Source organism: Oryctolagus cuniculus, chromosome 2 (assembly GCF_051225735.1).
Source record: "Oryctolagus cuniculus isolate XC-2025 breed Fujian yellow rabbit chromosome 2, ASM5122573v1, whole genome shotgun sequence".
NCBI classification, from domain to species: domain Eukaryota; kingdom Metazoa; phylum Chordata; class Mammalia; order Lagomorpha; family Leporidae; genus Oryctolagus; species Oryctolagus cuniculus.
In genome coordinates, this window is record NC_142868.1 from 82,576,373 (window position 1) to 82,592,148 (window position 15,776).

Sequence of the window (15,776 nt, forward strand, 5' to 3'; positions counted from 1 at the left end):
GCCTTTCTATCCAAGGAAGCTCAGGACTGACACCGCTTCTTACTGAATTGAAGTTCATTAAATGAGCAGCCGGGCACTGAAATGGGGCTTGTCTTTCCTGGTGGGAGATGACAAGCCTGCTTAAGAACACGTGGCCTTGGGGGCGGCACTGTGGCACAGCGGGTTAAGCTGCCACCTACAATGACAACATCCCATGTGGGGACCAGTTAGAGTCTCAGCTCCCGGCTAATGCACCTGGGAGACAGCGGAAGATGGCCCAAGTATTTGGGCCCCTGCACCCATGTGGGAGACCAGGATGGAATTCCAGGCTCCTGGCCCAGCCTTTGCTGTTGTGGCCATCTGGGGTGTGAACCAGTGAACAAAATTCTCTCTCTCTCTCTCTTTCTCTCTTTCACTCACTCACTCACTCACTTTGCCTTTCAAATAAATAAATGAAAAATTTTAAAAAGAGCAGTTTTATCCAAAATGTGACTGTGGCCTCTGCAGTACAGTTAGGTAGTGGCCGAGCCAGGAATGTTGTTGCTCTTCCATCCAACACAGGACAGATTCTTCCATGGGGTAAAAGTTAAGTTGGAGGCACAGCCATGAGATCCATTAGAGCCCCTCCGGGACTAGCTGTCAGTGGCACCGTCTCTTCTGCTTCTCTGAGGCATGCTGTGTCCTTGACGGGGAAATGTGTCTCATGTGTTTGATGGAATGCAGCATGATGCTGGGCACATCTCTGTCCCTGCCACTGCCGGTGAGTTAGGGCGACCCTGGGCCCTGGCCTCCTGTTTGCTGTTACTCATACTTGTTGTCTTGGGGAAGGCCATTTTTTTATGAGTATTTCAACAGAAAATTAGTGCCTTTTGCACTTTAGTGTCACGTTGAGTTCTGATGGGTTAGTCTGTGAAGGAGCTAAGCTTGGTGTCATCCCAGGTGATCACCTGCATTATCCAGTTTTCTAAAGTGATTCTAAGCTCCCTGCAGGCAGGAATCCTGTCTTGTCTTTGTGATTTCTCACTGCTTTCCCAGGTCCTAGCAGAGAGCTGGATCGGAAATGGAGCAGTCGGGACTAGAACTGGCACCCATATGGGATGCTGGTGCTGCAGGCAGAGGATTAACATACTGCGCCACAGTGCCGGCCCTAAGAGCAGTGTTTATAGATATCCCCAGGCACCACAGAGAAGCATGAATTAGATATTTCTAAGAGTTACTTTTTCCGTTCATTTTCCACAAGTTTTTTAAACTCGCCAGATTAAGTTTCCTAGTGTGAGGAGGTCTGGAAAGAATTCCAAGCGTATTATACCCTTGGACTTAAGTGACCTCTAGTTGGACACAAATACATAATCTAAATATTCAAGAACGCTTTCCCCCTGTCAGTCTGTGTGTTCGTCAGAGAAGATAGCTCTGAAGTGAGACGAGCCATGTTTCTGGGATGGAGTGAGCGTCAGTAGGTGCTGGGATGTGTCAGTCTTGTCCATGTTTAAATGAAATGCTGAACATCCGGGTTCTGTACCATCTGATTGAAGCTGCTTCCAACTTCTTTGCATGCAGGGGTGATTGGCAAACTTGTGCTGAAGAAAAGCTGGATTCTTTGTTCCTCCTAACAGTTCCTTAGGGAGATGCTAAGATAAGAATCTCACTTCTCATCCCGGACTATTTAAGAAAGAGTTTCCTCCATAAACTCTTCAATTTATATGGCCACAAATACTGACTTTTTTCTAGTTTCCTAAGGAAAGTAATAAACGAGGCAATTCTCAACATAACAAAATAAACGTAGTACGTAATACATGCTTAATATGGAAAGATGGAAAAATTCAGGTCATTTATTGTCCCGTCATTCAGCCATTCAGGACTAAGCCATGTAAATATAAACCCGCGTGTGTGTACCTTATAAAATATTTTTTCTCCTCTACAAATACATAAGAATGTTGGTCGCTTTACAGACTTAAGCTGAACTTTATGTCCTTTTCCCCCGCAAGCAATCGTTTTTATTGGCTATATGGCAATCTTTTGTTGATGATCCCTAAATTTCTAGTGGTGGTGGTGTTGGCAAATTGTTTGCCTTTGAAGTTTGTGAGGCCTTTTGCTCCAGAGCAATATTATAAGCAGCAGTTGGTTTCCTAGGGTACATTCTCAAATCCTTGTTGGTATCTGTTAGTGATACTGCTAAGCTGCACTGCTGGACAAATGGTGCCCTAATGTTTAAAACACAGTGCCTGCTGATCGTATTGTTTTTATGGAAGTCTGTCATCCAGGTAGCACCTGGCACAGTGTCAGGGTTATTACAAGAATTCAGCAGAATCTGGGAGTATGGGTGATGGGAGTCACTCCATGCCCAGGTTGTCCTGCCTAGAACAGTCAAGTTGAAAAGGTGGTGTGAACTTTCTGGATTATGGGAGGAGTTACAGGTGAGCACATTGGAAAGCAAGATTCCTCATGGTTTATGTGTGTGTCAGTTAGTCCACTGTAGCGATCTTGCTAAAGGCACTTTCCCAGAGACTTGCTTAGATATGAGAAAGATGAGGGGAGAGGGTAAAAGATACAGAAAACTTGAACAACAGATTTGACATAATTGGCACCTATAGATAGCAGACACAGAGGTCTTCCATCCACTCGTTCACTCCCCAAATGGCCACAATGGCCAGAGCTGGGCTGATCCAAAGCCAGGAGCCAGGAGCTTCTTCCAGGTCTCCCACGCGGGCACAGGGGCCCAAGCACTTGGGCTGCTGCTTTCTCAGGCCACCAGCAGGGAGCTGGATCAGAAATGGAGTTACCAGGACTCGAACTGGCGCCCATATGGGATACCAGCACCATAAGCAGAGGCTTAACCTCCTACTACTCCACAGCCCAGGCCCCAGGACAGTTGATTGAAAAGTTAAGCTTACACCTATCATATGTAGCCATTCACTTCCAGGTATTTAGCCAAGAGGAACATTAAGTATAAACCTATAAAAGACTCATACATGAATGTTTATTGCCATGTCTATCAACAGGTGTGGGAAATGTCCTCACCTGTCCACTCGATGGACTTGGAGTCAGGAAGTGCAGTGGAAGTGAGACTTTATTATCCTCTTGCAAGATCAGGCCAGGCGTGTGATGAGCAGGCACACCCGAACAGCTACAGCAAAGCAGTTTATATCCCAGCTCCCAGGTCCCGCCCCTGGTTCCGCACTGGCTGAGTACTGTGGGGTGTCGATCTTGGTGGACTAGTCAGCTGAGTTAGTTACCCTCCTCCTTACTTCTGTCTCTACTCTAATTTCCTCTTGTGAGCTGGCTACTATGTAGCATCCTGTTTGTCTGCATCTGCAAGTCAACTGCCAGTAATTTTCCATTTTCTTACAAATCCCTCCTCCTCTTATTTTTACACTTTTTGGTCCCATTTTCACTCTTCTCTTTGTTCTCAAGTCATTTCTCCTGATTTGGTTCAGGATTTCGGCTACATTTATGAGAGGGGAGGATTGAAGCTACCATACTCTTCCATTTTCCAAAGTACCCTGCTAGCCAACTGTAAAGGGGCCATCAATTCTAGAATATTCTGCCAATTCCATTAGCCCTTTTAATGCCTTTGTGATGGTCACATTTGGAATGCAGCCTTCTCCTCCTCATGGCCTTCTTCTGAGGCACGCTGAGTAGATTGGGTATTCAGGCATCCTTTTCCAACACTCCATCCCACTCCCATATCCAGCCAGCTTCCATGGCCCCTGTCAGGGTAGGGGGAGCTCAGAGGGAGGCGCTGTGTTTCTTTTTAGTCACCTTTAAGGGTCCTTCCTCTTTGTCCCAGAGGTCCTTTCCAGCCCTGAGTCCACCCAAAAGGGTGGCATAGCTGTCCCAGTAGTCAGGAGCACTTGGCTTGGGCGATCCCAGCGTGGTTGGAGCTTGTCTTCCTTCCAGGTCTTAATCAGCACCAGCTCGCCAGGTGCGAAGTGGCTAACCAGGAACTTGAGGGGCAAACTGGGAGAGGAGCCCTTGTAATCTTCAAATGACAAGGTAGAGGATCTGGCCAGTCCGTGGTTCCTCGGATCTGGTCTTTGGTTTCCGTGCAGGGAGGTCTATGTAAGTTAGGAGCCCATGTAACAACTCACAGGGGCACAGTCCCCATCTCCCTTCTTGAGCCATCCTAATCCTAAAGCATGCTATGGGGAGGCATTTGGTCCCGACTAGTTCAGTTTCCAAGGTTAGTTTAGCAGTCTGTCTTTTACTCTGAAATGGCCTTAACCCAAGAGGTCTTCCTCCTGCAGCTGGTTTGTATATGTGAGGATAAGTACAACGGTCTTCCTCTGACATGTTACCCAGCATCCACACACTTGTCAGCAGCGGTATTGATTCCCACACACCCGCAGTCTGTAAGAGTTGCGTCACACCTGACATGGATGTTAATTCCCTCATCATGGGCTTACTTGCTTCTCTGCCATCCGGGAGCGCCCATCTTCCATCTGCAGTTTGAGTGGTCCCTATTCTGCGTAGTTCCCAGCCCTCCTCTTTAGTAAATCAGGGCCTTAGTGTTGCTCAAGGGATGTGTGAGATTAGATTGCCTAACTTAATCCCTTCTAAGGAGACTTGCTTAGCAGCTTCATCTGCAAGTCTTTCCTATAACTTCCATACAATTTCCCCTTTGATGACCAGTTTCATGGACATAGCCAATTCTGTTTAAGAGGCTTTCTAGAAGCTGTTTTACGAATTTTCTGTGTGCCAGTTCCTTTCCTCCGCTGTCACTGAGGACGACCTATCCGCGAACAGTCTCCTCCGGCCGTGTGGTGGGGCCTCCCTGAGATCTGGCCTGACCTTGTCTGGTGTTCTGCCCTGTGACTTGTCAACCCCAAAGCTTCCTGAGCTCCATTTTTGTTTTTGGCCTAGGCAGACTCACTGCACCTCGTACTTCTTCCCTTAATAGTTCTCCTGAATTGATTTCTCGTCCCACCCACCAATGCTTGGTAATTTCTTTATTATATCAGGCCAGCTCTTAATTACAAAATTAACTTTTATTTATTTTTTAAAGATTTATTTTTTATTTTTTTGAAAGTCAGAGTTACACAGAGGAGAGGCAGAGAGAGAGAGAGAGAGGTCTTCCATCCGATGGTTCACTCCGCAATTGGCCACAATGGCCGGAGCTGTGCCGATCTGAAGCCAGGAGCCAGGAGCTTCTTCCGGGTCTCCCACACAGGTGCAGGGGCCCAAGGGCTAGGGCCACCTTCTACTTCTTCCCAGGCCATAGCAGAGAGCTGGATGGGAAGTGGAGCAGCTGGGACTAGAACCGGCGCCCATATGGGATGCTAGCACTGCAGGCCAGGGCGTTAACCTGCTGTGCCACAGCGCCAGCCCCACAAAATTAACTTTTAAAAAGTCCTTGTCCCACTGGGTCCTCTGGCTCCAGCCCAGGGTATTTCCTCATTTGATCTCTCAAGTCCCTGGAGAACACACAGGGGGTTTCCTCCCACTTCATCCTGTTGAATTTCAAATGCCTTAGAGACATTTTGTGACCTGGGAGCACTCTTTGATTTTTTTTAATTATTAGCCCTCTGAAATCTTGCATTTGTGCTCCATCTCTGGGATCATGATTATTCCACTCAGGACCAACCTTTGGGAAGTTTTGTTCCGGCCCATCTTAGTTCTTTTCTCCATAATCCCCGGATGTTAAACGTCCCCTGACTGTCCTACTGGCACCTCTTGCTTTTCTTGTCCTCTACCCTGAGGGACATAGGGAGGGGGCAGGCATGATAAAGGGGTCCCCAGGCTTTACGCTGGGACACTCTTCCTCCCTTTTGAGGGAGAACATGGGAGTCAACTGCTTCATCCACCAGGGAGCAGGACCTATTTCTTCTTGTAAAGATGGGGTTTTATCATTCACATAGAAAATTAGAGCTTGCCACATCCAGTCTTCAAACAGCAAAACTTGGGCCAGAGGACCAAGGCTTCAGCAATTGGGTCTTTAGGCCAAATAAAACAGCAGTATTTAGTCATTTTTTGCTTCTCTTTGTGCCTGGTCTGAGGAACGTCCCTTCCCGTCACCCCTGGACCCCAGCATTCTCCCCAGTGGACCGTCTGGGAGAACGTCAGGAGGAGCCTCCACTTGCCTAGTCCTAGAATCCTTCCCGTTTGCAAGTAGTCCTGTGTGTCTGAGTGTGTCAGTTTCCTTGTGTGCTCAGTCTGCTGTAACCAAGAGCTCTTGCACACCACCCCGAGTTTTCCTGTGAGCCCAGCCACCGCAGTGGAGGTTTCTTGTACACCCCAGGACCCGCTTTGTCTGTCTCTGTCATTACCCTCGTGGGAGAACAAAACCACAGATCGGGACTCCACACTCCCTTATATGTAGGATACTTTCTCAGTTACACACACACAACCTAAGAAAATACCCAGCCAGAAAGGCAGTACGTTTAAGGTGAAGTTTTCCCACCTTGGTTCCTATCCGAGGTTGCTTCGTTCCTGCAGTACCTGCGTTTTCTTTCTTGGGTCACCTCTGCTGTCTGCTAAATAAAGTCTTGAGCTTTTCTGTGACTTCTGCAGGGAGATGGGCCACGTGGACAGAGCAGGCCACCTGAAGTCAGGTGGGACATGTCTCCTCCTCTGCTGGGGTTCTGAGATCTCCGACAAGCCCCCATGTTTTTGGGAAATAGACTTCCCTGTCCACTCAAGAAATGGGCCTGGACTTGCAAGATCAGGTTTCTGATGAGCAGGTACAACTGGAGCAATTTATATCCTAGCACATAGGCCCCCCCAGTTCCTCACTGTCTGAATACTATGGGTGTGCAATCTTCCCAGACATCGCCGGAGTTACAAAGTTACCTTCCTCCTTGCTTCTCTTGTATTTTAATTTCCCCTTGTGAGCTGGCTACTCTGTAACATCCTGTTTCCCTAGTGAGTTTTGCTACATCTTCAAGTTAGCTGAGGGTGGTTTTCCATGCTGTGTTGAAAATGGACCACCAGATATTTTCTGACAGCAAGTGAATGGGTAAGCTTGTATATACACAGAGTATTACTCAGCAATAAAAAGAGATAGACTGTTGCTCTATTCAGTGACACTGAGGAAGGACTAAAGAGGCACGAGGAAGGTTTGGAGGTGATGACTTGATTGTGATCGGTTCCAGGGGTTATAAATGTGCCAAGACTTAAATTGCACGCATTTAAGATGTACACTTCATCGTCTATCAATTACACCTCAAGGCTATTTAAAATAGGAGGGTACCCCCCAAAATTCATGGAAAATGGAAATAAAGGATGTTTATTTTGATGCAACAAAAGGCTGAGCTTGGGGGAGGATGTTACGGAGCAGCATAGTGAGCCACTGCTTCGCGTGCCATGCTAGTGATGGTGGCCCAAGGGCTCGGACTCCTGCTGCTCCTCCAGGAGACCTGGGTGGAGTTCCAGCCTCCTGGCTTCTGCCTGGCCCAGTGTCGGCTGTTGGCGTGGTTTTGGAAGGAGAGTTCTCTGTGTCTGTCTCTCTCACTGTACCTTTCAAGTAGGTTAAAGTAAACAAACAGCTACATAAACGGACTATGGTAGAAATCAATACTCAGAGTAAGTCTAGTTTTAAAAGAAGATGGAATTCCATGCATGTGCTGGATTTTTCAAAAAGTTCATGGAAAATGCATGTTATGAAATAATTGTGCATGAATTTCAAGTTCATTTAAAAATCCAATGGCCCTCCATGTGGAACGTGGACTTCTGAACTGGTAGGCCTAATGCCTGCCCCTGCACAAACATTTTGAGATACTTTCATGTAAATAAATAGTAAACCATTCAGAATTCCAGGGCTGTTGTTAATTAACACCTACATGCAAATGACATGGTGTTTGACCAGAGATTAATAAAAGGGCCTTGCTTGCTGATTTGTGCTTCTTTACAGCTAAAATCAATAGGAAATGTTGAGAATTTTAAAAAAAATTCTCCCTATTTCTCACTGAGGAAAAACTATATTTATACATGGTTTATCATTGAGATGCCTTTTAAAAGAGTTAAGATGATTTCTAATGAGGAACTCAGCCTGAATTGAGAAAAAGAGGAATGGAGAACGTGGTGGTGTTAATTCAGTGGCTAATCCTTGCCCACGGAATCAACATCAGGCCCCTGGTTTTTGCCCTGTAAGCTTCTGGTTGGGCTTTGGCTCACCTTGTGCGAAGAATGCACCGTGCTGTGCCTGCCTTCCTGCCTCTGTGCTTCTTCCCTACCCCACCTCATCACCTTTGTTCCCTGTCTGGGTAAAATGCTACTCAGCCTTTAAGTTCCCATGCAGATAGCAAGGTGTTTTCTCTGATTGTCTCGGCCAGAAGTGTGTCACCCGTATTCTGTAGCTGACTCAACACTAAGCACGTAGTCTGTGCCCTGTGCCTTGCACTGTATCAATTTACATGCATTTCTGGAGTGACTTTAGTCAGTGGCACCTAGCAAGCACCTTGTATGTAGTAATCGTGTGTGTGTGTGTGTGTGTGTGTGTGTGTGTGTTGGTTGTGCCACAGAAGAGTGCAGTGGGAGTTATTTTTGTAAGTAGAAAGTTATAGCAAGTAGAATGTTACACATTTTGGCTGTTGCTTAGATATGTTTGACTTTACTTTCACTTTTGTTGGGATTGTGATTCATGCTCAATGAGGAAAGGAGTGATAAGGCAAACAGCAGAGAACAATTGTTCTGATTTTATTTTTGGATACATTACATTATGTGGCTGTATTGTCAGGGCAGCCGAGTGGGAAGACTCACTGTCCTCCTGACATTTTTTCCTAAGCTAATATTTAGATTATGTGGAACCTTCCCTCCCCCTAGGTTTCTAGAACTGGGCAGGGGCCGGGTCGGGGAGGGGAAATGAGTTTGTAAATTGCAGTCAGCCAGGCATAATTCTCTCCAAATAATCTGCATAAAAATACTTGAGGATTAGCTCAGTGGCATCCTAACATGACAGTATTGCACGTGTCAAGGAAAGAGCATGACTTTGGCAGGAGTCAGAATATTGGGAGGGAACCGTTTTTAAGGTTGCGGGTGAAAGCCATCCCCTGAATTGCCCTTGGCCTTGCTCACTTGTTAAATTTATTTTTCCAGGTCCGAACCCTATTTGTCAGCGGTCTCCCTCTGGATATCAAACCTCGAGAACTCTATCTGCTTTTCAGACCGTTCAAGGTACCTTTGCTATGTTTAAACAACCGTCAAAGGAAGCAAAAAGACCAAGTGTTAATGCTTCGTTGAGGCTTTGCGGGGGAGGGAAATGGAATGTTGGAGGAAGCACTTTGCAGGATGATGTTTTTAAAAGGCTGGACATACGTAGTCCTCTGTACCCTGGGCTAACCTGACCACTGTTGTTGTTGTCAGGACAAGAGTGTCCTAAGTTTCAAAGTAAGATAAAATCTCAAAGGGGTTGAGAGGAATGTGTTCTGCTGTCAGATAAAGTCTTCAATGCAGTTGGCTGTCCTTTTTGACTATGGAAATAAAATCACTGTAGAGATATTAGATGTTACTGGCGTTCAACCGTAACAAGAAATTGGGCAACAGTACAGCAGGGGAGAAGGAGAGAGGGCTTCCATAGGGAAACCTTGAGGCACAGGAGAAGGCTGGAACTGCTCGGGAAGTGGCCTAGGCAGCAGTCTCATGACCTGGGGACCTGTGTCGGGATCTCTGGGTTGCTCAGAGTGGGTATGTCAGCAGTGGTGCGTGACATCGGCCACCTTTATGAGTAGGTGCTGGGCAGCCTTGATTTCTGGCTTGTGAGCCATCTTGATTGAAGCAGGACCCCTGTGAGTGAGGCGGGATGGGTTCAGTCTCAGGAGAAACTGGGATGGGACAGGTGCAGGTGCTTGCGTTGGAAAGGAGGCACATGTAGGACGTCTAACTTTCCAAGAAAGAGCTGCAGCTCTGTTCTCATGGCCGTCCCCTCAATGCAACGAAACTGGTGACCTCACAGCAGGAAGCAGAAGGAATAAACACGCAGAGGAAGTGGGAGAGGCAGAGTGTTGTGGAGAAAGTGCCAACTTTGAGAATTTACTGTCTCTTCTGCAGGGTTGCAGTGTTACAAAAGGGACAGCTTTCTGTGTAGGATGAGGACAGCTCATTGTAAAAATAATTGCTAATCTCAATTGACAAAATACAGTTACGCTGTTACGCAGAGAAAGGGTCAGAGATGGAGCTAACAAGCCCCTTACAGATTCTCTAATGTATCATCACAGTCCTTGGAAGTGCGTTAGCGCCCCTCCCCCAACTTTTTTTAAATAAGGAATTGAAAATTTGGAGCAGTTGAATAAATCACACTCATGTGTACACGCATCGTAAGTGATGGGGCTGGGATTCAAACCCAGGCAATCTGACTGCACCTCACAGTCTGAACTATGACGCCAGGCACTGCTAGGCTGTCTGTTCCTTGAGAAAGCCAGCCGGTGTTTCACTGGAGTGTTTCACAGGACTGTTTGTCCTGTGCCTTTGAGGCCTTCGGGGATTTAGAACCTCAGGTCTTTGCAAGAGAGAGCACCTTGAGCAAAGGAAGAGGCAAGGCTGTGAATCACGCCTCTAGCCGGGACAGCTCAAGGCCTCTGAGGCAAAATGTTTATAGTAGCTAATTGGTGACATGGTTCTCTGCTCCGGAGATGTGAGGATGAATCAGTGCCAGCATCCTGCCCAGAAACCTCAGTGCTAAAGTCAGGACCCTGGTACATTCCTAGCAACCTTCTTTTAATTAAAGTCCCTGCGGCCTGACCCCAGCCTGCAAATCTCTCCCTGGGCTGATGCGAGCAGTGCTGTTTTCTCCTCCTGGGTCATCCATCAGTGCCAGCCAGCAGGCTTTGCTCAAGTTCCGAAAGAAACACACGTGTGTGTTACCCTTACCCTGAGGATCCAGTAGGGGTGAGGCGAGAAACAAGAGAATGAAGGGGCACTGAGTGTTCCCAGCTTCCTCGAGGAGGGGCTGGAGTTGAAAAACCCAACAGGGAAGTTTCCCAGGTCCCCATCAGAATGCCGCCGTGAAAGTTGGCGGCTTCAGTGTGTGCACAAAAGAACTCCACGCGGTGCTGTGATCACCGCCTGCTTAACCTTTGCTGGCGGCTGGAATGAAACGACTTGGTGTATACCTGATGTTTCATTGTATAGCCCGAGTCAAGCATGCTCTGACCTTGCTATCTTATTAAATTTATCCTCTTCCCTCTCCCAGTTCTATGAGGTCCCCATTATTATCTAGACCAAGAAAAAACAAAGACCTACTGTAGACAAGCACACCCTTGTTCCTACCATTGCATAATTTCATGAAAGAATGCAAGGAAGAGAAACAGATACATTTCCGGGCTTGCTGTCTTCTAGGCTCTAGTGTGCAAACAGGGACGTGCATGTGCTGAGGGAGTGGGATTGCCTGCCTAGTTAACTTTGGAAGCCTGTGTGAGAATATTTTGGTAGTTTATAGTTATAAAGGTCTTATTTTTAGTTAAGCAAAGTAGTATTACAATTATTCTCCCCCTCGCCCCTGTACTCCTTTTTGGTCTAAACTTGGTTTTTCTTTCTTTTCAGGGCTATGAGGGTTCTCTTATAAAGCTCACATCTAAACAGGTAAGAATTTTGAACTTTCATATAAAGACATTTCAACTTTCTTTAGCAATGTCACTGGGGCTGGGCATTCTTTTATTTTTTAATTCTAATTAATGTTTGATTTTTTTTTTTTTTTTTTTTTGGTTGTTGCTTTAAAAATTAAGGATAACACCTATTAGGGATTCACATAGGAAAATGTTTCTTAATTTCATAATCACCAGCTAGGATAACTAAGGCTGTCCCAGAAGAAGGCAGATTGATTTCTAGTTTCAAACAAAATGGTGAATTATTAGCCAAATTCACTTGTATCCCCAGATGTTTTCCTGTTTCAGTGTATGATATTAAATAGGTGAGCTTTATCATCAATGGGAGTAGTAGCTGGTGAAGAATCATGCTGGCTGTCAAACCCCTAATAACCGCAGGTGGAGTCCCAGGTCTAGACCAGAGCAGAGGAGGCACCAAGACAGAGCTGGAAATCAGTGACCACAAAGTGACCACAAGCTTCCTGGAGACGAGCACCATGCTTTTCTGCCTTTTCTTTCTTTTCTCTTCTGTTTCTTTTTCTTTCTTTCTTTCCTTTTTTCTCTGTTTTTTTTTTTTTTTCATCGTTGTCTTTGTCTTTGTCATCTTTTTTTTCCTTGGCATACTCTGAGTCACTTTTCATGTCTCTGGTTCATCAAAAATCAGCTGAGTTGCAGGCAGCCTTCTGCCCTGAAAGACAGGGAGTACAAAGGGGTTCTGACCTCTGCTGGCCGGCAACAGCGCGGTGTCCACGCCGCGTCGTGGGGATTTTAAAGGCGCTCCTTGGGATGTGAGGTGGAAGCGGTCAGGTTGAGGTTTTGGTCGTGCAGGGAGAGGCCAGAGCTTTTATCATTGTGTCATTGTATTCCTTGCACTTACAGTGTACCAAAAGGTGACTGGGTTCTCTTTCCATTTTAAAAGATGAAGAAACTGAGGTACAGTGAAATTGATTTAGGAAAGTAGAACCTCTCCAACCCAAGTTTTCCTCTATTCCCTTGTTCACTGCTGCTCACCTTCCAACCACTTGTAGATTTTTTTTTTTATGATTCTCTAAATCCCTGGCTGTGCCCTTGAAGAACCACCCTCACCATCCCTTTGATTCGTGTTAGAAATTTGGCTAAGCCACTGAGTCATGATTCTTTGGGACTGGCTTCCTTATATCTGCCCATTGCCTGTGGTCATTTCTTTATCTGAGCTCTTGGCCCGCAAACGTAGACGTCCCCTGATTTTTACTCTCTGCGTTTTCCTCTTTGTTTCCACAGCCTGTAGGTTTTGTCAGTTTTGACAGTCGCTCAGAAGCAGAAGCTGCAAAGAATGCGTTGAATGTAAGTATGTACTACTTATGTAATCGGAGGAGTTTCCTCATGAGGGTGATGGGAAGGCCCGGAACCTTCTAGAACCTTCTGGACAGGAGGTTAAATGGAAGGAAGTGACTGCACAGGGAGGAGGGACTCAGCAATTTTGTTAGACCTCTGAAGAGCTTTTTCTAAAACCCTCGCTCAGATACATAAGTTATTAAATAGCACTTTGCTTTCTGCTGACTGCAATTGAAACACTCAGAATATCTGACCGTGCGGGTGTTAATTCCACCCCATCACGACATCCCGTGGTGGTGTGCAAAACCCTGCTGCTCTTGACCAGAGCAGAGGCTCGGCACCAGAGGCCTGGGCCATGATCCGATCCAGATCTTGACTCTTCCTATTTCATGAAATTTCCCTTTTAGTTACGTGGCCTTTACAAAAACAGAAGCAACAGGTGGAAGACTTTTTTGTGATTGATGAGATGTTTGCATGTAAGGTTTCCCCAGCAGACATTCTGCACTGTGCTACAATAATTATAATCTGTAGCTGAGTAGCGATACTTGTGTAGTATTTGCTTTGCAGGCCTATGCCTACCATTTGCTGAGAGGCTCTTGCTGGCCTTATTGTCGTAACCAATGCCCTTTGGTCTGCTGAAAAACAAAGCACAGGGAGCTCAGCCTAGGGAGGTGGGGAAGCAGTCTGTCTCCGTGCGGATGCTGGGGGGTCTCGGTGACGTCAGCTGTGGGCAGCAGTGTGTAAGTGTTCGCTACGGCAGTGCAGAGCAGATGGGATGCTTCCTAGAAGGCGAATGGCCACTGGACTGAACGGAACTCAGTGCCGTGGATGGGTTTCTAAGGAGCTTGTTGCTGGCTTTATTTCGCTGTGGTGCCTGCAGGTTGCCCTGCCCGCCGCTCCGTGAGCAGACCGTAGGAGCATGGCAGCTGGAAGCCTGGTCCTCCAATGACTTTGGGCCCAACAGAGGCCTTTATGTGAGTCTGTTGGTGTGGCCTGCTGTGCCACTGGGACACCCACTTGAAAGGATTTTAGACTGAGAAACAAAAATGTGTGCACTCTCCAAAAAAAAAAATCCAGTTGAATTACTATTTCAGTTTTCATGTTAAACATCTAGGAATGTCTTAGGATGGCAGGACAAATGACCGACCAATGCTCAGGCTAACCGCCCACTCTGTTCCTCTCCCACAGAACAAAGTGTTCACTAGTTACTTATTGAGCCCCAGTAGCACATGGAAGCCCGGTGTCTAACTGAATGTTTCGATGAACACTTATCTTAGGATTTTTGTATTACGTGGATAGAACCATAATTGTCTCGGTATAGCTTGAAAATGAAACCACAGTGTCTGTCTGTGCAGGGTTTTAATGTTATGTTAGCTGGATGGGCATCTTTCTCGATGCAGAAATACGCTGGGTCCCTTCTTGTTGCATTAGGTGAAGTTCACTGTGCTCTTTCATTGTTCTCACAAAGGAAGTAGCAGCAGTTGAAGCTCATTGGTAGAATGGGCTCTCATGGCCTTCTCTATGTCTGCTGTGAGTGTGAAGATGTCCCTGACTCACTGCAGCACAGAAGGCTGTTATAATGACCTCTGTGGTCCCACGAGGCAAAATACCCCACTCCTTAGGGTCAGGTGGTTTTGCCTTTTTTTTTTTTTTTTTTAATTTCCCTTTTCTTTTTCCGGGTCATTAAAGTAATATTTTCGAAGTGCTTAAATGATACTACTCACTCACAAACTCTGTCCTTGCCATGCTACACATAATACAGCAGGTGCAATTTTTCTCGATGCCCACGGAGTCTCTCCGTTGCAGACAGAGGTGTTGAAGCCATTTCGGCCCTGGGTCCCTGTGTGTTCTGGTTCTGAGGTCTGCTTCTAGGTGGTTCTCTCTGCACCAACAGCAGCATCGTTTCCCTTGATCATCAATCAAGGGAAAAACAGCTCTAACTCTGTTCTGTTCCACACATCCATGAGGGAAAACTTATTTTCCCTGTGGGGTCAGTGAACCTGGGCTTTCTCCTGCTCGGGGCATTTGCTGAGCTTCTGGCCAGTGTCTTGCTAGACAGTTTTAACGTTTTTCCACGTCTGGTATTAGAGACACTTGTGCTTCAGGACTCTTCCTAGTGGCACAGTCACAGAAACAGGAGGTGGAGGGTGCCTGCGGGTTCAGTCGCCAAGTGGAGGTCTGGAGTTGGACCTAGGAGTCTGCTATGGAGGAGCCTGCTGCATCGCACTTGTCTGCCCTGGACAGCGTCTTGCTGCTTGCTTTGTCCATGGAACGTTCTTGCATTTTTCCCGGCAACAGTAGCAGCCTGTTGAGTTCACATTGCCCAGCACAAACAGCCACAGTAAAGTCTGGTATTGACCAAGGAGCAAGGTTTGCTCACTCTGCAGAGCACATGGACCTTTTGAAGGTAATGAACTTGATCATGAAGCTTGCTTTTGTCTTCTCTGACCCAACATACTTGACCTTTTCATGGTCATTTTCTAACTGATGAGTTAAAGACATAGGATGCTCCTGGCCATTGCACCACCCCACCCCCACCCCATGTCAGTTGTTCAGGCTTCTCTTAAAAGCTTTCCCTTGCATTCCTTTCGGGAGACTTCAGTGTTGTAATGTTTTGTTTTATTCCATCGTTGAGCAACTTACGTCTCAATCCAGTAATCCCTCCGTATAGGATAGTTCACGGTGTTATTAAAAACCGCCTCTCCATGTTTGGTGCTGCTGTCCTTGTTAGTATTCCTCTGTCCTGGTTACTGGCTTGTTCAGTTATTAGTCTTAATAATTAAGCCTTTTCCCAAAATGACGGATTTTAAATCCATTTTATTTTCTTCCATTTTTGGAGCATGCCTCAGGCAGTTTGATAATTTTATGGAAAAATATGCTCAGATTGAAGTATGTGATAACACTGAACTTTGTTTTCGGGGAGGTACTCCAGCCTTCTAAAGTAAATACAGTGTGTTTTACTTTTTATAG

At 46.3% G+C, this 15,776-nt stretch overlaps 1 protein-coding gene across 20 annotated transcripts in view; it reads left to right on the top strand.

Moving 5' to 3' along the window:
• RBPMS (RNA binding protein, mRNA processing factor) overlaps window positions 1-15,776 on the top strand; it is a 171,540-nt gene that overhangs the window by 74,396 nt on the left and 81,368 nt on the right. For 15 of the 20 annotated variants that reach the window (XM_089327316.1, XM_089327314.1, XM_089327315.1 and 12 more), the window contains 3 exons: window positions 9,010-9,087; window positions 11,452-11,490; window positions 12,753-12,815. In XM_089327316.1, coding sequence (XP_089183442.1) covers window positions 9,010-9,087; window positions 11,452-11,490; window positions 12,753-12,815 — 180 coding nt within the window. Of the gene's footprint in view, window positions 1-8,632; window positions 8,737-9,009; window positions 9,088-11,451; window positions 11,491-12,371; window positions 12,426-12,752; window positions 12,816-15,776 lie in introns of those variants that run through there. The other 5 variants (XM_089327312.1, XM_089327313.1, XM_089327311.1 and 2 more) reach the window with 2 other exon arrangements.